At 38.2% G+C, this 27358-nt stretch overlaps 1 protein-coding gene across 2 annotated transcripts in view; it reads right to left on the bottom strand.

Moving 5' to 3' along the window:
• Positions 1-27292, bottom strand: part of PRKDC (protein kinase, DNA-activated, catalytic subunit) — an 81561-nt gene extending 54269 nt beyond the window's left edge. For both annotated transcript variants that reach the window (XM_056330861.1, XM_056330862.1), the window contains exons 1-32: positions 27120-27292; positions 26437-26513; positions 26248-26340; positions 25286-25360; positions 24264-24372; positions 22230-22342; positions 21455-21554; positions 20850-20905; positions 20728-20758; positions 19538-19695; positions 19171-19317; positions 18200-18364; positions 17192-17360; positions 16084-16133; positions 14801-14938; positions 14362-14511; positions 13792-13907; positions 12948-13107; positions 11908-11994; positions 11417-11536; positions 10884-11043; positions 10343-10449; positions 9218-9308; positions 7687-7850; positions 6885-7037; positions 5546-5653; positions 4502-4728; positions 3985-4079; positions 3633-3732; positions 2578-2711; positions 1816-2070; positions 616-842 (exon numbers count right to left, since the gene is read on the bottom strand). In XM_056330861.1, the coding sequence (XP_056186836.1) occupies positions 616-842; positions 1816-2070; positions 2578-2711; positions 3633-3732; positions 3985-4079; positions 4502-4728; positions 5546-5653; positions 6885-7037; positions 7687-7850; positions 9218-9308; positions 10343-10449; positions 10884-11043; positions 11417-11536; positions 11908-11994; positions 12948-13107; positions 13792-13907; positions 14362-14511; positions 14801-14938; positions 16084-16133; positions 17192-17360; positions 18200-18364; positions 19171-19317; positions 19538-19695; positions 20728-20758; positions 20850-20905; positions 21455-21554; positions 22230-22342; positions 24264-24372; positions 25286-25360; positions 26248-26340; positions 26437-26513; positions 27120-27261 (4077 nt within the window). In that variant the 5' untranslated portion in view covers positions 27262-27292. The remainder of the gene's footprint in view (positions 1-615; positions 843-1815; positions 2071-2577; positions 2712-3632; positions 3733-3984; positions 4080-4501; positions 4729-5545; positions 5654-6884; positions 7038-7686; positions 7851-9217; positions 9309-10342; positions 10450-10883; positions 11044-11416; positions 11537-11907; positions 11995-12947; positions 13108-13791; positions 13908-14361; positions 14512-14800; positions 14939-16083; positions 16134-17191; positions 17361-18199; positions 18365-19170; positions 19318-19537; positions 19696-20727; positions 20759-20849; positions 20906-21454; positions 21555-22229; positions 22343-24263; positions 24373-25285; positions 25361-26247; positions 26341-26436; positions 26514-27119) is intronic.
• Between the last annotated feature and the right edge of the window lie 66 nt (positions 27293-27358).

The following is a 27358-nucleotide window of genomic DNA, read 5'->3' as shown; positions in this document are numbered from 1 at the left end:
ACACAGGCCTGCTTCAGTCTTATACACCTGTAACTACCTTGAAATACAGATGTGCACCTCTGTGCACGCTATTAGAGACTTACTGAGAACAGGAGAAAATTACAGTCTGAGAACTAAAGTTGGCACTGCAAATTTCTTAAGAGACTCATAAGTACTACACTTTATATAGTTAAATAGTTTATCTTGCATCAAAGCTAAGCAAATGGAGATACCTGAATATCTATACTGAATTCAAGAAAGAATTGCCATAATCTTTCAAGCAGCTATCACCTCTACACATTTAAGGCCATCAGGAATCATATAGGAAATACTCACTACAAGCCCTCCACACAAAACAACACAGTCAACATACAGGAATCTCACAATCAATGTACAACTGGATTATACAAGAAATAATTCCTCTGACCAAAACTAGATCACACACTAAAATTCAACTGTGCAATACAATTCTTTTCATTTACATGTGAAGACTAACAGTTTGCGATGCTTAGTCATCAACTTAAATTAAAACATCACTAAAGATGATGTTCTACAGTGAACTAACCTCACAATGAAAACACAAATCTGTAAGTGTAAAATCTGTACCTTTTATCTGTTACAGATTTCAGTGCCTACCTTCCAGAAATCCTGCTGGCACGTTTCCAGGATCATGGTGACAAACTCCATGATTCGGACTATAACGGTACACTTGCTGTAATTATACATGTCCCTCTCTTGTGGGCTGAACATGCTGCCTTTTGAACTGCAACCAAAGCACTGCTCTGCTGCGTAGATATCATGCAAAGCAATTGTTTCAAGGAAGAACTGCATAGCTTCCAAGAACGAGGATCTTTCATTTACACCTAAGAAGAATCATACTAAGTTGAAAGGATAAGGCAGCTCTCAACTTTTAAATATATTATTTTCTGTTTGGAAGAACACAGTCTAACCGAGATAACAATCAGAAAGCCACCATGTCACATCAGTGTTTTCCTAAAAGTCCTATGCCAGTTCCAAATATTAACATTCTGTGCAGTGAAGGGCAGCTTTCTACTTACTTGATCATTACAAGCACTTATTAATGATGATGATGACTTAGGCTCATATAAGAAAATTTTAAAATCCTAGTTTTGAATAATTACGCCCTATGCTAACTGCATCCAACAATGATCTTACAGTATTGTTTTAAACCAAGACAGAGATGACACTGACAGACATTACCTGGAACTTGTACAAGACTTCTTATATGAAGTAACTATGCAACTGTACTATCAGTAATAAAAAGCATTTTATTTAGACCCGCATGAAGAATTAAAAGAAATTGAGACATCCAATGGCTACACAAGGTATTACTATGCACCTGATCAAAATTCAAATACAAGGCTTGTGGACCTGATGCAGCTGAAGCATCAGGCACAGAAGAAAGGTAACATGTATAAGGTTTGAAGTCAAAAGGTGACTTCTTCAGTTGCAAAAAAGAAAAACCCCAAACAAAAACTATCACTCTCCTCAGCAGAAATACATTGTCTGTACAGTGTAATTTTTGAAGATGAGATAGAGTAAAAGAGTTGCAGGTAAGTGGTGGATGACAGACAGGAATGTAAAGGTGTATTTCCAGGACTAAAAGGATACATTTTAAAATACACTATTAACAAAGTATTTCTTTATCAAAACAACATCCCATTGCAAAACTATCACTGAAACCTTTGGAAGAGTTTGAAAAATTTATCAATTCTACATTTAAGAAAAAGGTTTAAAGTCCAAGTAAGGAACTCATCTTGGATGGGCTTTGCATAACAGGCATGTATGAACATAATTCATCAGTTAATCACTCACCCAGGATTTCATGAGGTTTGATCATTCGCAGCTCAAAGAATGTATTGTAGCAGTCCAGTGCTGCCAAGAACATATCCATCCACCGCATGACAATTTGTAAACTGAAGGGTTCCTGCATACCACGGAGAGTTGGCTGATAAAGGATACCAGATGGGCTTTTGCCATCGCTGCCACCTCCTTCAAATTTGTTAATGAGGAAAGAAACATCTTTATTTTTTAGAACATCAGCCAGCCAAGAAGATGGAGACTTGTTTCCTGATAGAAACAAAAGAAGAATATAAATTCTCTAGGAAAAACACCTTTCAAACTAGCAAGGTATTAAAGGCAATGGACGGACACAGCCAAACTTTGTGTTTTAAACTGGATCTTCTAGTGGAGGAGCTACTGGTTCTGGTCTAGCCTTTGTCATACTACTTAAATTACCCAACAAGGAAAAGGCCAATTTGTGAGACACTCCCACTACCTTCCAGCCAGCAGTATTCATAGCTGGATACAACAGCAGTTCTGGGGCTGAAAGTTTTCCTTCCTGGCTAGCTGGAAGTTTGCAATAAAACCCTCTTCTATGCCCACAAACCCTGAGATTCTCAGAGTATTTGACTTCCAATATGAGCAATTACTCAGTTCCTGTTCAACAGCACTGAGTGAACATTTACCTCAAAAATAATTTTTCCTTTGATTAATACTTTGCACAGAAAACAGAGAGAAGGCATGCACAGTATGTAGAAAGCAGCAAAGAAAATAGCGCATGGTAACTTAAAATACCTGGTAACAGAGGTACAAATTCATAGAAGAGCTCCATGGCTTTATGTCGACACTCTGTCTGAGGTCGTCCACACTGCACTAAGAGCCACATGACAACATCCAGAAGACACACTGACTTAGTAGCTGGAAATCCTCTGCACAAAAATATGAGGGATTAACAATTATCTTAAGTCTTGCAGTTGAAAAAAAAAAACCAACCCAAAACATTCCACGAGTATTATGAATGTCCTTTTATCTATCTAACCACAACCCATCTGCACTACAAGGAAGAGCCGTTCTACAAGCACATCTTGCACTGCTTTTCCTTCTCCTCACTCTACTTTGGATCCTCAGAGCATAGCCTTGTGGTAACAACTTAAAAATCAGGATCAAGTCTCTTCCCTTCTCTTTGTAACACTCAAGAGACAAAAATGGAGATTAAAGCTTAAGTAAGCCTGCACAGTTTTTCCCCCATCCCTAATTATCTAGTCTCCCAACTTACCAAATGCTGCATCAGTGAGCTAATTGAGACTCCACTTGTCCGTTTCTTTATGATCACAAGATAATTCAGGAGGTCTCTAGCTCAACCTCCTGCTCACTATGTGACCAGGTTACTCAGAGCTTCATCCAACCTGATACTGAATCCATTGTCTCTTCTCCCACCTTTTTCACTACCCCTCTTTAACTGCTGATCATCATACTGCAACTTGTCCTACTTCTGCTAATGTTAACAGCAGTAAGACAGGCTTTGGAGGAGTTTCCTCCAAGTGCTTTGCAGCACCCAGTGCTAACATTATGACAAACACTGCTGCAAGGGAAATACACTTTTCTTTTCTGCCTATCCTTGCTAAACTAAAGCAAGCTCACCATGTTGGAAAAAGAATGACCATCATGATCCTCTAGTATCATGTTCAGCATTTCCTTACAGTGGTTCAACAGACATATGAGGAGATCTGCATCAGCAAGTCACAGGATGAATGACTCATTCAGAATCCCAAGTGTCTAATGGAACTACATATGTCATTAAATAAACTGCAATATTTAAAAAAAAAGCAAAAAAATGGCAAATTGCTGACCGTGGTACTCGCCGTTTTCCTTCCTTGTTCAGAGAAGGTGCTTTATGCTTGATTATGCGCTTCAGGTGATTAATAGTATCACAACATTGTTGAGTGGTACCTGTTAGAAAGAGAGTTGACATTATAAATAAATGCTAGTAACTTGGCTAAATTAATTGAGGTATTAGCATTACAGAAACGGTGCCAGAAACTTACACACTGGATAATGTCTACCAGCTCCACTACTCTGGGCTTCTACAGTAAATTTTTCAAGGCCACAGAACAAAAATCATAAAATAGGTGGGTTTTTTTAACTCGAGATTCAACAGAATGGCTTTTTTCTTAATTCCATAGTTAATTAATTATAGCTCACCTACTGATTTCTCATCTGTATGGGTTAAGGCCAGACTTTCCAGAAATACAACCAATGCTTCAAATACAAACTGCTCCACCAGAGTGTTTTCTTCCCTTTAAACATCAGGAATAAATTTTATGAGAAACATGAGTAGAAGAAGCACTAAGTGTGAAATTCTAATTAAAAAACAAGTTAAAATACCAGAGAGATAAACCACAGGTTTGCATAGAAAAAAGTACATCTAAACCACTCTAATAAATAGCAATGGAATTTGCTGACTGCATTTAAAATGCAGAAGTAACTTCCCATAAACTTGTGATATATAAATTTAAATTTATATGCACCTCACTTGCTGAAAGCCCAAACTACAGAATTATAATTAAAAATGAATAAGCTGAGTAACCCAATTTTTCAGTTATCATATACATTAATAGAATTAGTGTCAGTGGATGACTATTTGAATTCTACACTTAATTCTTTTTATCACCTTGAACCTTTAGTCCAAGCTAGTTGTTATTTCAAGCTGTTTTCTCACCTAAATTCTCTGTAGACGCTGTTAAAAGCAAGTGCTGCCCCCAGTCTCTTGAAAGCACTGGGATGAAGAGCAAGACTATACAAACGCTTAAAAAGAGATTTGGTGTTTGCTGGGCTCTTCTCCTGCTGTCTTGGTGTTGTCTGCTTAATAGACCATTTCAAAAATTCTCGTACACACTGACCACAGAAATCTCTCAACGTGCTGTCAACTGGATCCACTATGCCACTCTGAAATTACACAAGATTATTTCATTACAAGAATGAAAAAAACCTGCCATTGTCTCAGTGCAGTATTAGGGCAGCCTATTTACACAGTATTATTTGTAAGTTAAAAACCTGTGCTCACAGTTTCCCAGAAATAACAAAACCTCAGAATTATTGCTGTCCAAAGGTAGGGCAGCATTTTCATCCCTCACAGCACTGGATTAGGCCTCAAAGATCTGGAATTCTATTCCTGTATCAGCTACTAGTTCAGGAGTTTTGTTTAAGCCACTTCATCTTTTGATGGACCAGTTCCCTCTGCTTTAGAAGTGGTGTGACAACACTGACTTTCATTTACAAAAAGTACTGCAGAACCTCCTGACCTACCTTGCCTCCAACCACTTCAGCTCAGTGCAAAAGCCAGTTTTAAATGTAAAGCTTTTGCACCTGGTGAAAGCAAAGAAACAGAGAAAAATCAAGCACACATCAAATGCAGCTTTCGGAGAGAGGTGTGAATGCATTTCGGTAGTCCCTTGTATACACTGAAGATAAAGAGTGTGTTTCATTAATTCTATGAAGACTCTAAATATCCTACACCTACATTTTGAGAATGCCAAAGAAATAGAGAAAATCATCTTCAAAATCTTGATTAAGAAACATTAAGTGGTCATGAAAAAAGAAATAAAAATTGATGCATTCTTTTCCTTCTTTCAGACAAATATAGAACCATTTTATCTTTTCATGAGTTCCTGGTTCTTTCAGTAGTAAAATGATGCTAGTTAAACATAGTCACGTGGCACAGGAAAAAAAAAAAAAAAAATAAATAAAATAGGAGAATGCTTACCAAGATAGCTTCCAGGAATGCCACTGTATCTTGACTCTCAAATTTTTTGTTGTTGGTAAACCAGTGAATGAGTTGCATGACTAAAGGCTCATACAACTGTCTTGTTACCTGAAAAGAGTAAAGAATAAATAAATTTCTAGTTTCTGTATCTCTGTGCTATTTTGCTATTCAAAATATATAAGAATAAAAGACAGTACTTCATTGAAAAAGGGTCTATAAAATGAATAATCAGCTTCATATTACATTTCCATATCAAGGATTAGAAAAAAATAATAAATCTGGTTAGCTACTTTCTATTCAACTAGTCTCAAAAGATCTCTAAGCTTACCTTCAATAAGATCCTCTGAGAAAAAGAACATCACATGCCACAGGCCGACACACCAATATATAGCCAAGGAAGCAGGGAAGTTTGTTTTTAAGCTGTATTTTGTTCTAGAATCTCAATCTTTACCATACACGTTATTCTAACTTTCTGGATTTCAACAATTCCACCTGTAAGTCAACCTGACTGAATGCCATCGCACTATAACATGAAGGGAAGAACTATTACATACACTTAGATAGGCATCACACATGCTTATAATGCAGTGTCATGTCTATGCCTGTGTACATTGGATGGACCAATTCAGACATTATTTAGTTATGGTTTATGTTCAGCCATATGTCAGCAAAAGGGGTTTCACCGAAATTGGCAACACAGCTTCCTGCATATTTTACCAGGACACAAAGTACCTTTGGTCTAAAAAGAGAAGCTGGATGCCAGGGTCCAAACAGTAGTCTGAAAAGGCACAAGACCTATAATTTCAAGTGTAGCTGAACCTATGTGTCTATTCTGTTTTGTGTAAAGGAGAAGAAATAGCAAATTCAGATGTTTGAATTAAATAGATCATCCTTAGCTATCAATGAGGCAGCTAGAAATTCTCTCTCAAATGTTTTTTTTGCGGATTGTAGCTTTGCACTCATTCAATATTGAACTAATCAACTTCACCTCAAATTAACTTATTACAGAAAAAGAAAAACATAGAAATTAAATACAAAGATAAAGAGCAGCTACCACCAGAAACACTTTGAATGAACCTTGACACCTGAATCTTGAAACTCTCATTTATTGGTAAACTCCTCTGAGTTACTCTGAATTACACGCCATTATTCCTAAAAAACTATCCCTAAAATAGAATTTCAGCTTACAAAATACAATACATTTAGGAAAAAAAAAAAAAAAAGGCAACATGTCAGGATAACTTCTAACAGGATAACTTCTAAATAAAATTATGAATCAACTCCCAACATTTAGAAGTATTTTAAACAAGCTAAAATACTTATAAATTAATTTGATTACCTGGTCTACGTCACAAGCAAGACGAAGCAGTACTGGAAATATTCGCTTATTTAACTGATACATGGGTGGGGGACCCTGACGTCCTTCTGGCATCTGAGATGCTTTCCCCAACATATATGTGACTATGCTATGTAGCAGCTCACATGCTGCAATCTGAAATTAAAAAATCCCTTTGGTTATGCATCCATTACTTTCAGAGAGAAGAGAAAATTGTGGACAGGATAGAATGAGTCACAAGAAAGGGTACACTTGAGAAATCACTCCAATCTATGCTAAATCAGTGTTCCAGGAACAGATGATGTCCATGGAAAAAATTTAAGCCCATTATAACTGGCCCTTCTCCTAACGTTTCAGTCTCTATCACGGGCACTTTTCAGCTGAAGAAAATTGATCACTGTAAATCACCCATCATCATGTTTTCAAGGATACCGCCATTCTGGACTGTCTTTGGATATCAACATCCCAATCAAGCAAATATTTTGCTGCTTTGCTGAAGTGCTCTGCTGGACTGGGCCCACAAGTTCATAGGCTAAGCATGAGATTGTGGCCAAACAACACTGAAGATCAACTACTTTAAAATATTCATTTTTTGTGAAGTCTAACTCTCAAAGCACAATGCTGTCTGATAGAGCTTACAGCAACTTCTGCTCATTAGTTTTTACACACTCAGAATAATGTCAACATGAAAGAGCACCAGAGAAGCACAGGAATTAAAACAGGTCTTTCTCAATAAGGAAGGCATTATTTTACACAGTATTTATCAGCTAGCATAAAAAAAGATGCAGAAAAAAAAAATCAATACTTTTGTTTGTCTGTCACTTGCAGAGAGAGCCAGTTCAGTCACACGAGGCAAGAACAAATCCAAGTAGATAACAGGCTTCATATCTGCAAATGGTACAGCAAAGCTCAGACGCTTCTCAGTGTCCCAGGATACACATTTCTTCATCATCTCTTCTGCAGAGGTAGCTAATGCATTTGAAAAAGATGAAAACAAAAAGTATTGCCACAGCTCAGTTAAAAAATCTGTAACCTTCCAACTTCAGTTAGACTGCCATAGAATGTTCATGCTTTATAAATTACTGGATGTTACAAGTACAAGAAGTATGTTAGAAGGTTGGTTTTATTTGTACATTCAGACAGATGTTTAGCCACCATGTGGAAAAACATAATCGCAGCCAACATTTCAGGAGACAGTCACAGAACCCTCCCATTTTGATACAAGTAAATTTGGAGGCAATTATAAACCCAGAAGACATTAAATCACACTTCATTTAAAATACTTCTTTAAGGCATCCAATATAGTACTTTTGTCTTCTACTGTTGTAAAAAATTCTCGAAGATCTCATCATACAAGAAGATCCAACACACAGACTCCTGTGGTTGCACAGAAAATGACTACATTTACAGCTATGTCCTCCAAGGAAAACTGCCATATTTACTCCCTTCTCTCCCTATATTACCATATTTGTTAACTTTTTTAACAAAGTCTGACCTCACTATGTATTTAATTTCCACGGAATAATGTTACTTTCTCACAATACTTCTGAATAAGCAACAGAGAAAGTACTTAGCAGAAAGAACACTGATTGTAAAGGCAGCAAAAACAAACGTAGGCATGAAAGTAAAGAAACAAAACTTCTATACAACTACATTAGGTTTTAGACTGACTAAATTTTACACTGAATTTATTCCTTAAATCTCATCATCAGGTACTTAAACTATGCTTTTCCATTTTTTTAAAAATAGATTTTATGATATTTAATAATTAAATTATAAAGCTTACTCAAAACTGAACAAAGACTAGCAGAAAACTTTTTTTTTGGAGGAGGCACCCAAATGGAGCTCTACTACCTGCACATACTAAAGGCATGGTGCACCTTAATCTCACAAGTGAAGAAGTAAGCTTGCCAAGACTTACACAATTCACAGGCTGCAGTTCTGAAAAATTGGATTAAGTGAGAACCATAGCAAAAAGGTGGAAACAAGTACTAAAGAGTTACGAATGGGGCCAAAGTTTTAAAATGGCTTTGCAGCCAGAGGGTGAACGTGATGAGTAAATAAAACCATATACTCAGATGCATACAATTTTTTGCCTTTAACTGAAGCTTTCTACACATTTTCTGCATTCCATAGTAAGTTAGTGAATACTTTGCTCTTCTAAACTCCAGAACTAAATAAAACCAATTTTATTTAAACAAGAGTGACAAAAAATAGTTTTCCTTGAAAAGCTCATGCATTCTCACAAAGTGATGTTGAGACCTCGTTGAAATCTACTTTCAAGAGAGACAGCAGAGGCATGTAAATATTTTTATTGACACTGACAGGACACTCACCTGTAATTAAGTTGTGGTTGATCTGCCCTCCCAAAGATCCCAGAAGGCGTGCCACTCTAGTCCTCACCGCTTCCAAGGAGGAACTGTCATCCTAAATAATCAACAGATTTATATTAGTGACAGAAGAGTTACCTCTAGAAAGAAGTTAACTTGGTTTACATAGCAAATGAGGGTTTTATGGCTTTTATTAACATATGGATGAAGAAGGTAAAATGAAGAACCTGTGGGAGGAACCACATCAAACAAGAGAACAGGAAGAGTGCACAACTGGAAAGCATTTTCATCACATTTTGTGGGCTTTCAATTGACAGTTCTCAAGTAAAGGTTAAAATTTTATCATCACAGATAACACCTACAGGATGACATAATACTCAAAAAGTGGAAGAAATCTGAAGTAAAAATTACTCTTCTCATTTACTTTGATCCTAGAGCTTAAAGTTCAGATCCTGCATCAATATGTAAGCAGCCAATCAATTTTCAATAGCAGCTTATAGGGAATGTGAAGTTTACTCATTTTGTTGGAAGACCACTAAGCTGGAAAGTTATACATGTATATATATATATATATATATATATTTATATATATGAGTAACTATTAGTTTCATGCCTAAAAAAGGTTCATCACAAGTTAGTTTCTGCACTGGAACATACAAATAAAACTACATTTATTTTGAGCTATCGAGAAGCCACTGGTCAAAATAATATGTATGTTTGACTTCTACGACTATAAACCTACCTACAAGAAAGTTTTAAAAAAATAAAAACCACAAAAAAAGTTACACATTCACAAAATGGTATTTGCACACTGCACCACTGCTAACCCGAGACCTGATTTTAGGTGTGCAAGTTAAATTTTTGTTTCCGTAATGTATCAGTCTAGCAGTGATGCTGACTTATAAGCTCCAGTTCCCTTTCACCAATTCATTGCCACTCTCACCTTAAAATATGACATCTTTCCACCTACGCTGATGTAACAGCCTTTTGAGCCGTGCTGTAGAATGGGCTTCATTGAACTGATCTAAGGTACAAATAACCCTCAAAAAAAAGCATGCATGCAAGAAAGGAAGAGAAATAGTGGGAAATTATTAACTCGCATTTAACTCTAAAGAGAAACAGCATTCTTACCAATGAAAGGGTCTTTGCTTTTCTTAAACGCTGTATCACAACTTTATTAAATCCCTTCTGGGCTGCTCGAGAAAGTTTCCTTACTTCCCAGTTATTTTGGGATTCGACTGATGAACAAAAAAACCAGCATATTAATATCAGTTTATTGTACCAGCACCTCATGCACTTACTCATAGCTTCTTTAAAAACCCCACCCTGGTTTTGCCCATTTTTATTTTTAAGATGCAACAATAATTATTTAAAGTCTTTATTAAGGAAAGTAAGTCTCTATTAGTAAAAACTAAGCTGATTTAAGGATACAAAGGACAAATCACAGAGAAGTGACATATAAAATGGCTACAATTAATGACTGTTTGGCATCAGCAAATAAATACTAGTTAAGAAAAAGATAAATTTTGGGGTGCAAAAGAAGTTATATTGCTCCAACCACACGAAGTGCACAATTTAGACAAAAATTATGTCACATCCATATATTTAGGCATAACTATGAAAACATTATTTTCTTCTCCCTCAAGACTAACAATTTTTTGCCTGTATGTACCTGTAGATGCAGAGTTTTTCAAATAACCATCCAGAAGAGGTAGAATGTCCTTGTAGTGAGGTTGCATTATATGTCTGGGGATGTGAGCTGACCAGTCTTCCAAAGCATCCAGTCCCAAATCAGCCATTGGGGTACAGCTAAGGCCCAGCTTAAATGCATTCTACGTGCCAAATGTAAAACTATCAGTCTTTCATTTTCATTTACTACTATTTAAAGGTAAAAAAACATACTTGAAAGCATTTAGCAGGCAATACATCTTCCTTCCTAATAACTTCTGTCTGCTTAACATCTCACTCAAGATCAGCACAGGAGACATTATATTGCAACACATGCACTAACAGAGTCAGCTTAGGGCAAAGGAAAATTCTGACAATTTGTTTGTCCAAAAAGTCAAATAATTTGTATCCTATCTCACTGAAGACAGTATGAAGCTTAATAGTTATCTTAATTGCTCAACAGGATACCAACTTTGCTCCAGAATTTTTGTACGAGTTTTGGAAAAAAAGTGTTAGCAGGACATCACTTAGGCCTACCTGCAGTGCGGGAATATATGCTTTGATATCAAGCATGATGATGTCATGTGGTAAAGACAGCAAAAAATTCAGACAGGACGCCAACAACTCATCCTTGTACTGTTTCATTTTTGCTGCAACCTAAAATTCAGATAAATAGATCAAGAACAATCATAAACTGTTTAAGATCTTGATTTAACTATATCAATATCCATGTAAAGTAAACATCTCAAAACCAACACTGAAATCTCAGTCACCTGCAAACAGTTACCAGAAAGTATTTCATGTACAATTATACAGCTATCTCTCACTTGAACTTCAACAGGTGACCAATACACCTCTTCTGACATTAAGTAAAAAACAGGAAAAGATCTCAAACCCTGACTATGATGCATAATTCAAAGAGCCAGAATACTTCCATTATATATGCAAGTTTTCTCAGATATTATGATTTTGATAGACTCATCATGTTTATGTTCAGACCAAGAAAGTTAGCCAGCAAGATCACTTACCTCTTTCCCAAACTTTACAAACAGTGCAAAGCAAGACCTCTTTTCTGGGTCTTCAGGACATTTTCTGAGATTCCTTGGACTGACACCCTACCAAACAGAAACCACAAATCAACCGTATTAAGTAGTACGTAGTACAAATATGAAGCACAAGTTCAACTCTGAATACATACATCACTGTCCAATATGAAACTGGCATCAGTGAAAACTTGCAATGTATGTTTGTTCTCTCAAATCTTGCATACTAGCATTAATACATTGCACTGAGGGTCAACTTTTTGGAACACACAAAATATTACCCAAATAAGCAAGATATATATGACTGAAAAGTAACTTTTCAGTGACTTAATTTTCAACTTGTCCATCCACCTAAGAAACCATAAAAGAAAAAAACCCACATCCCTAACAGTGGATGTCCAGGTGGCAAGAATGCTGGTAGAATAAGAAAAGGGCAATTCACAACCACAACAGCATCTACAGTACAAGGATCTATACCAATGAGTTCCCAAATTTGTTTTACTTGGTGCCATGACCAGCAGTGGCAGGGACAGTTCTGGGCTCTGTGGTGGCTAAACACATAATGGGATGAACCACTGCCACTTCACAATAGTTTCTATACTGCAAATGGTGCATCCACTATTACAGCATCATATTTCCTATGGAAACTGGTGAATAAAATACAAGTATACCCCAGAACTTGAGTACTTAACCTGTATGGGCCTCTGCTGTTCTGGCTAGATAGCTTGGAGATCAGAAATAATCTCCTGTACTGCCTGCATTGCAAGAGTATTTCCCATCCCTCTGTTCACCCAGCTCAAGATTTCAGAAGGACACATGGATGGTGCCTAAATCTTGACTTTTTATGTGTTTGTAACTATAGAGGCATAGGATGCTATAAACATTTGAAACAACCAGATAACAGTTTCAATGCATTATTTTCCATAGAGCATAAAAGACTATATATAAAGAACCACACCATCAACATATTACTGCACGTTACTGCAACACACGTTACCCCTCTGTTGGGAAAAAAGAGATCTCACCTCAAAGTATTTTATTTTCTTGGCAATTTTCATTGTAACAGAAAGAAGCTTATAGAATCCGCTAATAAGAGGTAGTCTCGTTGAATGTATAATAAGCTCATAACCAAAGGAATACACCCAAGGGTTAAAGTATTCAACATGCTTCTCTGGAAGTATCTCTCTAGAACAGATGCACAGAAACATATTGGGGGGGTGGGGGGAAGAAACAGAACAAAATATTTGTTTGTTTGTTTTTCAAATTTTCAAGTCGGTACAAGAAAGAGAAGTATTGTTATAGCAGAGCAGCTCCAAAGACAGTGAAGGAATAATTACATGCTGCCTTCTGAGGCAAGTATAGGAAGCTATTTATTTTGCTTTACCGTGTAAAGCCATTTCTTCCTCATTATATGTTGTTATTGAATTTATACACATGAACATACTCACATATCACATTTCATCGCCAAGACTGCAGTATCCCTAGGGAAAATAGACTAGACCACCACAGGGAAACAATGCTGTACCTTTCACTTAATGTCCAATACTACTCTACAAAGACTGTATTCCTGGTCTCTGAAGTATTTAGGATTTATGGTCAGTACAATACTATCTACTGAAAAACAGTTACACTCAAATAATGGAAGTGAATGACTTGTCTCCTGTACTCTTTAAAAAAACCTAAGCTGATAAACTAGCAGTTTTTACTATGACCCAGATATCGAAAACACCTACTATGCCCCTGCTAATCACCTTGTGCACTTTGAAATATGGCATATCATCGTAAGTCAGAAACTGGCACCTTAAATCTCAATTCAGATTTCTCCCAAGCACTCTGTAACTTCTAAATTATATAAAAACATATCAATACCTGCAGAATTCCACTAGATTTATAAAGACGATAAAGTCTGTCAGCTTCCTTGGCTGAAGGTTTGAAGCAGGGTCAGAAGTAGGCCCAACCAAAGCACTGTCAGTTTCATTTTCATCCTAAAAACAAATATTGAAGCAAAACCACTGGATCTGTGACAATACAGAAAGCACACACACCTTTTTTTCCAAATAAACAGTCCTTCTCTTTTTTTCCAAGCTGCTACTAGCTAATCTGACACAAACAAAAGACTAATAATTGACACATCAATAATTCAAAGAAATTATAAGGAACACTGGCTTCTAAGGAGAAAGCAAGTAGAAAAATGAAAAGCACTATATGCAAGAATAGGGAGTCTAAAATAAGAGAGTCTGTGAACTTCTACCAATCCCAATGCTTCCCTCTCCTAACACTGCAATGCAAAATTCATAAAAGTAAAACATTTTGTCTAGTACAAATACTGCTTCAAGGACAGTATGAAGTGCTATCTAAGCATAATGAAAGCAAAACAGGGAATGTGATTTCGGGTCCCCTACAACAGCAGAAGTTAATGGACGAGTCATTAGGTCTCACCTGTTCATTAACATCCAGTTTCTGAACAGTCAGGTCCAATTTCTCAATAATCTTCAAAACAGATTTTATAAATTCATCATATATCAAGCGATTCAGGGACTGCAGTGTTGAATTTTCAGTAAGAAAGTTTTCATCCTCAAAACCACATTCCTTTGTAGGAGGAAAAAAGTTCATGTTTCAATAGACCAATGAAAATTATTTTTTTCAATTTACAAGCCAGGATTTGAACAATCCAGAGAATACAGCTTTAGATGTTTCTCAGCTATGGAAGCCTAAAATTCACCCCTATTTAATTCATTTACCAGCCACAAAATCCAATTAAAGCCAGGAAACAGTTCTTCTACAGCATGACATTTGGAAAAAGTCTAGGGTTAGAAAAGCAGTGTCAAAAATCAGGATCATGTTTCCTTTTGTATTTCCATGTTAACTACGCTTTTACCTTCATTGTGTCACAGTTCAGTAGACTTCTAAAGAGATACAGATAGTCTTTATATGTTGATTCTTTCCATCTCCCTGTCCCAGCCTCTCCAGCTTCACGGGGTTCTTCTGATCCAGAAGTTTCTTTTGCAAAAAAGTCCTGAAAGTACACACTATTTTTCAGAAACACTGTTGTGGTGAGTTGACCTTGGCTGGACACCAGGTGCCCACCAAGCCACTGTATTACTCTTCGCCTCAGCAGGATGGGAGGAAAAAAAAATATAGAAAAAAAATGTGGGTCATGATAAAGGCAGTTTAATAAAGCAAAGGCTGTGTGCAGAAATAAAGGAAAGCAAAAGATTTATTTGCTACTTCCTATCAACAGGTGATGTTGAGCCGCTTCCCGTGAAGTAGGGCTTCAGTATGCACAGCAGTTGCTCCAGAAGACAAACATAGCAACAAATGCCCCCCTTTCTCTTAACTTTTATTACTGAGCAGACATCATATGGTGTGGAATAGCCCTTTGGTCACTTTGGGTCAGCTGTCCTGGCTATGTCGCCTCCCAAGATCTTGCCCACCCCCAGCCTGCTGGTAAGGATGGGGGGAAGGTTGGGCAGACAGCCTTGAAGCTGTGCGAGCGCTGCTCAGCAGTAGCCAAGACACTGGTGCGTTATCACCACCTTTCTAGCTACAAATGCAAGCACAACCGCATGAGAGCTGCTATGGGGAAAATTAACTCCATCTCAGTCAGACCCAGTACAACTGCATATGTAACTACCTGACCCAAGCTAAAACACAATGTAAAATTACTTCTGCAGGTAGAAACATGAAATGTTTAGCTTTCTCACTTAACCAATCTGAAAGAGCACAAAAAATCCCAGCTCTGAATCTTTTTCCCTTCTAGTCGTCAGTTATTTGAGAAACTCTGCAGTTACCCTGCTGCACAGGACTAAAAAGCTTTAAAATCCTCCTTTACACAAACATTCAGTAAAACTTTTAAATTGTCCAAAATTTGTTACCCTGGAAGAAAGCTGGATGACTTTAATTACAACCTACTTTGTTACAGACAACCTGAGCAAACAAGAACTGCAGAGAACAATTCAGTACAAGAGGTACACCCTCATTATGCTGAGATGTAAGGACCAGAGTTTAATAACAACTGAGCCACAATTCACAACAGACACTACTATTTTTGCTTCTGTAAAACAGGCCTTCCCCTATTTACTGGGCTAGATCTTCCAAGAACTGGAATGTATACTCTAGGAATCTAGATGAAATAGATGTGTTTGTAAACAGTTATTTTACCTTTGAAAATATGATTGGCTTGGAGAAGATTCTGATTAATCCCTGATGCACTGAAATAAACAAACAAAAATTGTCTGAATGGAATTAAAAAGACCCAGCATCCTTATCACTATGTTAGCAATGAATTAAATCAGTCTTCTACTTCCTATATTCTGTCAGGATGAAGGAGAGGCTAAAGAACACAGATTTTTCTTTAAGGACAAATATAGCCAAAACTAGATCTGAAACTCTAGGTTGTTTCACAGGAAACAGATTTTGAACTTGCTTCTTGCTTTTTCTCAATATTGCTTTGATTTTTTCCTGACTCTGAATGCAGTGATGACCAAGGCACTGCTCACATCAAAAAAGGCAACAACTCATAATGACTCTCACAGACATGGATTTAGGATCTCCATTCTGCCACAGTGCTTGGATGCACCACATCCCAAATCAAGAATGTGGAAAACAATGAAAATGTCACAGCAATAGAGAAAAGCCACCATAAATAATTCAACAAAATTAAAAATAATTTCTGAAAATCATTATAATTAAATGTCAGCATGCTGAGGGCTACTTGAAATGCCAGCTACCATTGCTGACGCATTCATTACATTTGCAGTACTGCACCTGACTAACAGCACATTTGGAAATTTTTACTATGTACGAGGTTCAGAGCATAAGAAGATTGCATTTCTAATAAAGACGACACTCACTCTACTTTCTGTGGTATTTTGTACGGGTAACTGAAAGGGTAAGAATAGATTTTTGTACATTTTTCTGTGAAATCCCTTTCCTCCCATAATCCTTCAAAGCAGGAACATAAGTCTTATGTTTAAACAGATTATCACAAAAATATATTCTCCTGCCCTTCATGATAGCTGCTCTGTCATCCAAAACAATTGTTAAATGCATTCCTTAAGTGATTTAATAATGGATATTGAAAAATAACACCATAAGAACCCTAACCCTCCACTATTAGAGGACGGGAAAAGCTTCATTTTTGACCCCAAATAGCTATTCCACAGTTCTCTCAGAGGTGGTTAAATCAATTTAGGGGAGGAAAAAAAAAAACCCAAAGAAAAAAAGACAATCCCTCCCCCAAACACAACGAAGTTAATATCAGACTCACCCACAGTGCTAAGAAAACTCCAGAGAACAGGACCTTTTCCTGAGAGGGCTAGAAATACCTTTATTATAGATCTGCAACAGAGTAACTGCATTTTTTCACTGTATTGTGGAAAGCTGTTGATTTGCAGCACAACTAGATGTTCAAGAACTGGAGTGTATACTTCAGGAATCTAGAAGAAATAAAAACAGTACACACGTCATACAAAGAGGATGATTATAATTCAGTATCAATGTGAAGAACTATGCTAAATTTCAGGAAGATACTTTGTTACAAGAGTTTAGATCATGACCTGCTCTGAGAACAGTAACAGACTTGGCAAGTTAATTCATCTTAGACATAAAAAACAAAACAAAACAAACAAACAAACAAAACAACCAGAAAGTTTCCTTGAACACATTATGGAAAGTAGCTCCTGAATAGATTAGTGCTTTGATGGAATGAGTCTTAAGCTTATTACAAAAGTACCTTTTTAATTAACCAATAACAACACAGTGGTATAATCTGTTCATCCTTAACAATCTGAATACAGAATGCATGTGAAAGTCTCCTCTCTGCCACCTTACTTGCCAGCTTCAGCTAGGATCCTGAAAGCCCTCATAAGGACAAAGACAACACAGCATCAGAAGAAAATTGAAGTATCAATCTCAGAGAACATGCTAAGTATCAGTACCAAAAGAAAAAGCAGCAATAGAGTGGTATAAACAAAGAAAAAGATGAGGTTAGTCCAAATAATTAGCTTCACCTAAAATAAATAAAAACCTATTCACATTTGGCTATCATGGTGTTCATTACAATGCTGTAGCACTTTAGTATACTCCGTGCACTGTCTTTATTCAAATAAAATCCAATAAAGTATTCTCCTGATATTCTTCCCATCCCCTAGGAGCTAAATGTCATCATATTTCAGATAAATACCTCCTGTCATAGGTAAATTCACAGCTACTACCTCCTTATACATCTGGAGGTGCATAAAAGAAAATTGACTGGTTCTTTAAATACTCCACTTACTGTATCTATATGGAATATCACACTTGCAATGGACTGGAGGAAACTCGGTAGCTGATACAGATGATCATCTATTGTTTCTGCTTCTGTGAGGTACATTTGCTTACAGCGCTGAAGAAGCTCAACATACATGTTGTCAACATCCTTAGAATGTATAGCTTTACAGGGCTTAGAGAGAAAATAAAATACTGATTTAGCAACTTTGTACAGCCAAGCAAGTGTATGCTGTAGGACTAAAACTCAACCAAGTCTTCACTGAACCATAAGAATAATCTTCTAATCTTTTCCAGAAACTCGATATATCTGAATAAACGAACTTCAAGTATTCTGCCTGCTACATCTTTGAGAAACATCATACCTGAAATGAACTAAAATAATAATTCACTGATGCAATGTAAGTTACCGTAAGAGTACTTGAACTTTCAAATGTAACTGCCCTCCACATACATATGTAAGTATGGTTTGGGTGGTTTTTTTTTTAAATTTGCAGTTGTTTCACAAATGACCTCCTAGTGCCCTGCAGTCAGCAGAGCATTTTGGCTTTTCTGATTGTGATTCCTGTTCTGTAGGAAACATATCTGAACTGATTCCAGAGCAGAGATGGCCGATTCTACCATCTAAATGCAGGACAGAGCTAAGGAGGTACTGTCTGGACCTAAATGATTAAGCACATCCTTAACTTCTGTAACAGCTGTATGTGAAGCCCCTCATCTTCCACTTCAGGACCAGTCCACAAGCAGCAGTAACTACAACCCTCAATGCTGCAAGCACTCCCACTACATTCAGTATGCATTTCATAATTTTCAACCACAATGTATTTTACAGTTTAGCTAATTAAGTTCAACACTTAATCCAGAAACAGGAGCATTCCCTACACAACAAGCTGTGTAAAATTGTAAAATTAATGGTATATGAATCCTAGCTTTAAATCCATTCAGTACACTCCTTTATCAGGATAAGTTTCCTGCACATACTGCTGCAAAAAGCCCATATCCGCGAATGGCAATGGACAACTCTCTGTTGCTCGAATCCATTCTTCTGATGATTCCATAGAACTGCTCCATGAAGAACTGTAACTTGCTCTTGTGTAGCTCTGCATCCTTAGCTACCATTAAAGAAATCTGGAAAGCAAATACAAAAAGATTGCAATACTTCCAGAAACATGAAATAAGCCACAAAAAAAATACAGCAAGTCTTAAAAGATGCTTAGCTCGTAACACAAAGCACTTCAAACAAAGTAATTAAAACAGATTCACTGAACTTCCAAGCATCAAACATTCCCACTATTTCAAGAAACTTGACTTTGCTTTAGTCTCAGAGATCCCAGCGAAGTTACAATACCTGCTTGAGGAATGAATCTAGTGCAGAATGACTGGTTTTCTTCAGCTCCTGATTTGTGTGACCACACCATTTACACATTACTTCAAAGAGGGAGACATAGTTGTCCAGGAGCAAGGGACCAAACTGAGCAGCATGCCAACTAAACAACTGTAAACCAGCTGCAATTTAAAAACAACTTTTATTGAAACCCAGACTTATATTCCACTTTCCAAAAAACAGACTAGACTACAAAGTCCACATGTGGACTTTAGGTAGGTGTATCTACCATGACTGGAGGGTGTAAAATGTATTTGTCTAGCTATTACAGCATCAGTATCCAAACATTAAGAACTTAAGCATAAAAGCAACCCTCCAAAATCCTCTTTTTTAATGTACACCATTATGGAAAGCACAGCTATGTTCTGAAGTAATGTACATTAACAGTGAAAAAGAAAAGGGGTCTACTGGTTACGAATAGTAACACTTGATCACACAATTCACAAGGATACGGTTTTTGTGGTCAGGACATTTGCTCAAGTCCCCTCCTCCACCAAACTGTGGTGCCAAGAAAATAAAGAATTCAGAATACAGGTAATCTCACAATCCCAAATATTACCATAAATGAAATTTCAAGATCCCTAATGAATTAATTTTCACAGGGGTGGGTGGGGGTGGAAGACTATTTTTAAATAGGGTTTTACCCTTCATTTCTGCCATGGGCTTCGTACCCAAACCTTGCATTTTTTGCAATTCTTGCATAAGCACTTCACAGGCAAATTTCTCATTTTCTTCATAAACTTCATTTGTTCACAATTGCCCTCTTCCAGTGAAATTCTCCTTCTCTTCCTATTATTTTTTTCCTTTAACCCAATCCACCATCTTCTCTTTTCTCCTAATTTGCTACTTTCCTCTTATTTCTACTCATACCATGATTTCCTTCTCATACCAGGGTTTTGCACTACTCCAGAGGGGCAAATGTCATCAAGTGTAATGCTGTTAATAAGCTGATTAGACCTTGCCTAGTTTAACCAAATACAATCTCTTTAGATTCCAACTTCAAGTATACCAGCTTTGCTCCCCGCTCAGCTTAGAAGACTGAAGACTAGACCCATCTGAAAACAGCCAGTGGAGAATAAACAATTCCAGACAGAAGACACCGTTGCATGCACAGCATCCACCTCAGCATGAATTGACATAACTTACAAACTTACCTAAATGTACTGCGTATCGCTTCTGATCAACCTGTAATATCAGAAAAGGTTCGTCATATAAAATTAATTCTTCATCAGAGCTAATTCATTTATGCAGAACAATTAACATGTGGTAGATTTACCTGTGGGTTGATTGCCTTCATTGCAAAATCAAATATCTCCTTTGCAGTCTGAGGGTCTGTGAAACAATCCATTAATGAGTATTTCACTATTAACACACAAGAGGTAGAGTGAAGACAAGGATATTTTTATCCAAAGCTTGGTACGAAGAAGCAATATTGGAAAGCCTTACATATCTCATTTTAAGAGGCAGAGATGCTTCTTCCTGAAACACTCTTAAATTTTAAAAAAATAGTAGATCTATATTTATTGATTTTTTTTTCCTCAATAACCATGTTTTAATAGACATGTCCCTTCTAAAGGAAACACATCTCTGTATAAGCCGCATTCCAGGGCAATATGGCGCTCTCAGCTGCCCACTCTCTGGGTAGAAAACAGCATGTCAAATATTTGTGTACAGAAACACACTGATGAAGCCACTCCACACAAAGACAGACTATGAGGACCATGTAGCTGGAAAGGCCTTGCTTTTGTACAAACCATCTATCAGTGGGGAAACTTTCATTGTAAGCCCACAGCAAGAAATTGTGCTGCTTGCTGGCTGTATAATGATTACAATATATCAAATTGTATAACTAAGTATCTTTCACATCAAAAAAGAACTCACCTTCTTCCACAGATTTGGTAAAGTTGTACATAAGTGCAACCAGTCCCCTCAGACATCCTGCTACAACAGTTAGCTTGGGTCCCCTTGTAGCTGACGTCATCTAAAAAAAGTGGGAATTGAAAAAAACATTATCCTCAAGCTAAGGCACATTTACACAAAGGCTTTCCAGTTCCTAGAAGTGCAGATAAAATAACATATTCCAACTTCATACAGTTACGTCAGCATCAACCTCTATCAGACAAGTCCATGAAAACATCTCCTCAGAAATTCCATATCATCTGCGAGGGGTTTTAACTACAGAAGCACAATAAATCCTTTGAAAACCATGAAATATGTTCCAAGACCAATCATAGCAAAGCTTAGATAGCAGACACTAATGTCTTCAAAGTGCAAAATATAGGAAAGTAAAGTTCAGCAGAACTGTGATACCTACCTGAAGTGCAACGATTTTGCAGCTAGTAGAGACCAAAATAAAAACTACCAGTGCATGGCAATATAACTTTTCTTGGGTGCTACTGCAACAATGATCACGTGCCATCTCTTCTCATAGTTAACTGGTTAATTCACTGTCACGGATGGCCTTGAATTTTTATTTTCAAAGCTTCACAGAACCAGAAAACACAAACTTTAAGTCCTTAAGGAAGCATTTACAAATGCTCAGTTAGATCCCCACAAATTGTACTAGCTACAATAGTATTCCAACATACAGCACTACACACATCAAAGCAAAGAAACCAAGGAAGTGCAAGAGTCTGAAAACAAATTCCAATCATACCTGTGTTTTAAGCTCTCCCAAATAAGCTCGGAATAGTTTTTCAGAGTTGTTAATCATGTCACTAGGCTGGACCTCTCCCAAAACTCCCAAAAGTTCATAAATCTTCTCCAGTACTAGAAAGTAATTTAATATTATTAAGTATTAATTACTGAAATCATTACGTTGACATTTCCATTGCACTTCTTATGTAACTTGCAACCATGAGAAAACCATGCCTGATGGTTTAATTTTAATTGGCAATTAGCATGCAGGAAAGATGGCTCTATGATGTACATACATATATATTTACATATTATGACGAGAGATGCATCCTCTGCTCCATTAATAAGTGAAACACATTTACTCTTTTTAAATGTGGCTTAGAAAAGCAATTAATAAAGGCCACGTCCACTGAGGAAGCATTTACCACTAACCCAAGTTTGTTGCTGGCTTTGAGACTATGCTGGGTCTCAGAGTATCGTACCATCAGGGTTAAGGCCAACAGCTAGCAGAAGTTTCTAGGCTTGAGTTTAGACTAAAGGGCTCTTCAGAGGCACAACCAGTTGTTTGAGGACTAGACCTGTCAATCCCAAGATTTCAGCTGTAACTACCCAAGATGCTCAAACTAGAGCCCATATTAGTATGTTTAACATCATAAAGAACACTAAGTACACAAGGCAGGAACTGATAAGCTCTTAGGGTGACCAGTGCAGGAGCTATCACACTAAAGCTGCAGCTGTGAGAACAAAACTGGCTGCAGCTGGAATAAGGTTACAAAGAGCTTTAGAACCATAGAATCATTTAGGTTGGAAAAGACCTTTAAGATCATCAAATCCAACCATTAACATGGCACTGCCAAGTCCACCACTAAACCACGTCCCTAAGCACCACATGTACACGTCTTTTAAATACCTCCAGGGACAGTGACTCAACCACTTCCCTGGGCAGCCTGTTCCAATCCTTGGCAACACTTTCAATGAAGAAATTCTTCCTGACATCCAATCTAAACCTCCCCTGGTGCAACTTGAGGCCATTTCCTCTTTCCTATCACTTGTTACCTGGGAGAAGAGACCAACACCCACCTGGCTACAGCCTCCTTTCAGGCAATTGTAGAGAGTGATAAAGTCTCCCCCGAGTCTCCGCCTCTCCAGGCTGAACAACCCCAGTTCCCTCATCTGCTCCTCATAAGCCTTGTGCTCCAGCCCCTTCACCAGCCCCGCTGCCCTTCCCTGGACACGCTCCAGCCCCTCAGTGTCCCCCTCGCAGTGAGGGGCCCAAACCTGAACACAGTGTTCGAGGTGCGGCCTCACCAGTGCCCAGTGCAGGGGGACGGTCACTGCCCCAGTCCTGCTGGCCACACTGGTTCAGATACAAGCCAGGATGCTGCTGGCCTTCTCAGCCACCTGGGCACACTGCTGGCTCATACTCAGCCAGCCATCGACCAATACCCCAAGCAATTGAACTGGAGTTCACAGGGATGGGCAGCCTCTGCTTTTGACAAAGAGCACTCACTGGAGGTATCGGAACTACTCTTAAGGCTCAAAGTTACAGGGGTATGTCTGCGTACAGTTATAAAACAGGTATAAGAGTAACTTCAAAGGTTCAGCTACACCCAGTTAGCACTGAATCTGGAAAAAAAAAAGTCTAAAAGCCTAGCAAAGTTAGGTTGGTTAATGACAGGAAAGCTGGAATTACTTTCAGGATTTAGGCATTCAGAGACTAACAATAACAGATTAGACATACAAATACTCTTTTTATGTCAGGAATCCTAAACCAGACCTATGCTTAAATTCAGTATGAACTGCTGCCACTAAATGCAATTACATGATTTCTTCTGTGTGTCAGCTCACACATCTATACATGTCTGCTAAGAAGCAGCTAACGTATGATTGTGATCAGAAGACCTAAACAAGTTTTACTAGTGCTAAAAGATGACAGCTATCATTTTAAACACACTTGTCATGGGAATAACAATTATAAATTTCCATGGATATAATCCAACAAAAAACGAGTGTAAACAAAACAAAGGACTTTGACAGAAAAACTAAAGCTTACCTGTATCAGAAATTCTACTTTTTACAGCAAGTTCCCCATAAAATTTATTAAATATCTCCCCAACTTTCATTTCTTCCATCAGATAGGAACGTTGTAAACTTCGAAGCAACTAAGACAGATTAAAAAAAATGGGAATTTAGGAAAACCATTAGTCTCACTACCACAGTCCTACTTGGTCTAAATAAAACACAGTTCATATGTGTAACTTCAGCTTAAGTACGCTATTGAATGAAAGAGATTTAAGGTGACTGGCCCAGGAAAGAGTATTAGCATAAAAACTTTAACGACAAAATACTTTCCTACATAGATATATAAATGTAAGAATTAGAGTTTATAACTCATATTAAATATATATAATTTACATGAAAATTATGTACAGTGTAATTTTGTATGAATTATTATATAAAAACCCCACAAAAGCACAGGCTTAGCAATTCTGCAGTAGCTTTTATCATATTATATTTCTCTCCCTGCTGTTATAAAGCCAATCCAGTTCACAGGACTGACTCAGAATAACTCAGAAGCAAGTTTTGTTTCTCATAAACAAAACTAAGTAGGTGCAAAAGTGTTCACAAAACAAGTCTAATGCATTCTAAGAAAGCACATTACGAAATTACTGTGTCATACAGTAATAAAACTACTGAATAAAGCCCATGTCCACATCTTTCACATACAGTGTCTAACATATTATATTATAGCATTATGTAGTAATACAACCAAACTGCAAAATTTCTCCTTGAAGCACCATAATAAACCAGGAGAGAGAAGATCGGCAACTGCCCCTAAAACAATTGTGTCTTGCTCTACTAGATCAAGGAATGACATGCTCACATCTAAGCAGCCTATTGAAGGAATATCAAAGACAATCAGTTGCTATGACATCTCTTACTAACATCTAAATATTACACTATTCTCTTGCTGCTGCAGGCTACAGATTTTCTGCATGATAAAGCGCAACTATAGTAATACAACAGATTTTCTACTTTTTCTAGAAAAAAACAGATTTATAAAATGCATTTTACCTTAATCAGAAGTTCCAGAGCTGGGATTTTACATTTTGCTGCTTTCTCTTTTGTATAAACACTAACACAAGTTTGCTTGATAGGGAAGAAAATGGAAATTATAATACTCATAAGTAGAGATGGGAATTCAGACATAACAATGTATTCATCTACCTCTTTAAAGTATCTGTTCCAAAAAAGTTTTAAGGTTTTTTAAAAAATAGAACAAAACCATAAAAATATTCAGTCCTGAAAGCGGCTTCACTGACAACACTTCAGCACTGTCTGACATAATAACAAATCCCAGCTCAAGCAAAGAAAGTGTAGTTTCTGGAATAAAGGGCACACACTGTGTGTCTTCTGCCTCTGTACTATCATTCCTTACAATATGAAGCTACTAATTTGAGATCAGAAAGTGCAGCGGTGCAGTCAGGCATTTCTATGCAAACCAGCATTATTCAGCAATCTAGACTCAAGGAATCTTACTTTCAGAGGTACTGGTAGCTTCCACCAATTTCTGTATATATTGCAAAAATAACTTTTCAGGACAAACTTTTAAAAGTCAGTATTTAAAACTAACCATCACCTACAGAAACATTTAACATACTACACTTAAACTATAAATTTAGTTGTAACTTTTTAATAAACTCTTTCAGTTTGTAGAAGTTGTAACTTTTAATTCACACAGACTATTATTTTCAATATCAATAACTTCTTTTCAAAACCAATACCTGTTATGCTCTATAAAGAGAAGTTAATAAAATTAAGTCTACAGTTGAAGAAGCAATTCCACACTCCTCTTTTGTATGAATTACACTTCATGCCAATCAAGTTATTTCATCTCTAACAAGACTGCTAGAGATGGGTAAGGCAGACTGGGGAGGGGGTGAAGGATAGTTACACATCTGTTATGGCATGAGACCCACCAGAATTATTTCAACCATTTGGCAAAGACCTTTAGGAAATATTTTTCCGTTACCCACCTTAATATTACAAGCATAAGGATGAACCTTGTCACCAACTTTTTCCATAAAGGCACAAAGAAACTTCAGTGCTTCTTCCCTGCAATCTCGAAACTGAACAGTTAAAAAAAGATTTAGTTTTAATGTGCGTAATACAACAATACAGCACCATCCCAACACTTCTTTAAAAATTAAAGTTTACTAACTTACCTCCTCGATGCCGAGGGATCTGTAGATAAAGACAAGCAAGCCATGCTCTTGGGAAAACACCAGGGAGAGGTGCAGCGCTGCAGGGACACAAACCAGCCGTGAGGCGGCTGCTGCCCTGCCCCGCCAGGCAGGCGGCCCTCACCCCGGCCACAAGGGCGCCTGAACGCCAGGGACAGGTCCTGCCCACGGGCCATGACAAGCACGGGTCCCATGGGTTTTTTCTGGTGACAAGCATTGGTTCCATGCTTGTCACCAGAAAAAACTCAACCTGATGCTCGTCACCAGACAACGGGACACACACACGGCGGGCGCTCCCGGCGTCCCATGGACTCGGGCCCAGGCCTACCCCTGCCCCGGGCCGAGGGAAGGCCAAATGCGGCCGGCAGGCGGACAGGGGCGGGCCCCACGGGCGTTTACCCCGTGAATGGTTTATCTGGAGCAAGAGCCCCGTCTCTCCCCCGAAATCAACCTGTCATCTCACGCCAGCAGCCCTCAAGTGTCGTGCTGAGTGAAGAACTGAGGGAGGGAGAGCAGAGCCGCCCCACAAGCCCTCCCCAAGCTGATCAGTTGCTGTTTTAAAGCCACCAACGAGGCCACGGCCGCCCCAGAGCCACGCTCAGAGCCCCTGAGACGCCCCGTGCCCGTCCCCATCCCCCGCGGCCGGGCCGGGCCCGAAGGCGCACCCTGCGCGTCGCTCGCCAGGCTGGTGAGGCAGGTCTCCCCCAGGCTGCGGAGCAGGCTGTAGCCGTGCAGGGCTGCGCCAGCTGCATCGCCGGGCTGCAGGCAGCGGTGCAGCTGGTGCAGGTACTCCTGCACGCCGGCCATGCCGCCCCGGACAGACCGCGCAAACACCCGCGCGGGGGGGCGGGGGGGGGGGGGGGGGAGGGGGGCAGGCGGAAGCGGGCGCAAAGGACCCGCCCCC

Source organism: Falco biarmicus, chromosome 3, assembly GCF_023638135.1.
Source record: "Falco biarmicus isolate bFalBia1 chromosome 3, bFalBia1.pri, whole genome shotgun sequence".
Classification (NCBI taxonomy): Eukaryota; Metazoa; Chordata; class Aves; order Falconiformes; family Falconidae; genus Falco; species Falco biarmicus.
This window is presented reverse-complemented; position numbering and strand designations above follow the sequence as displayed.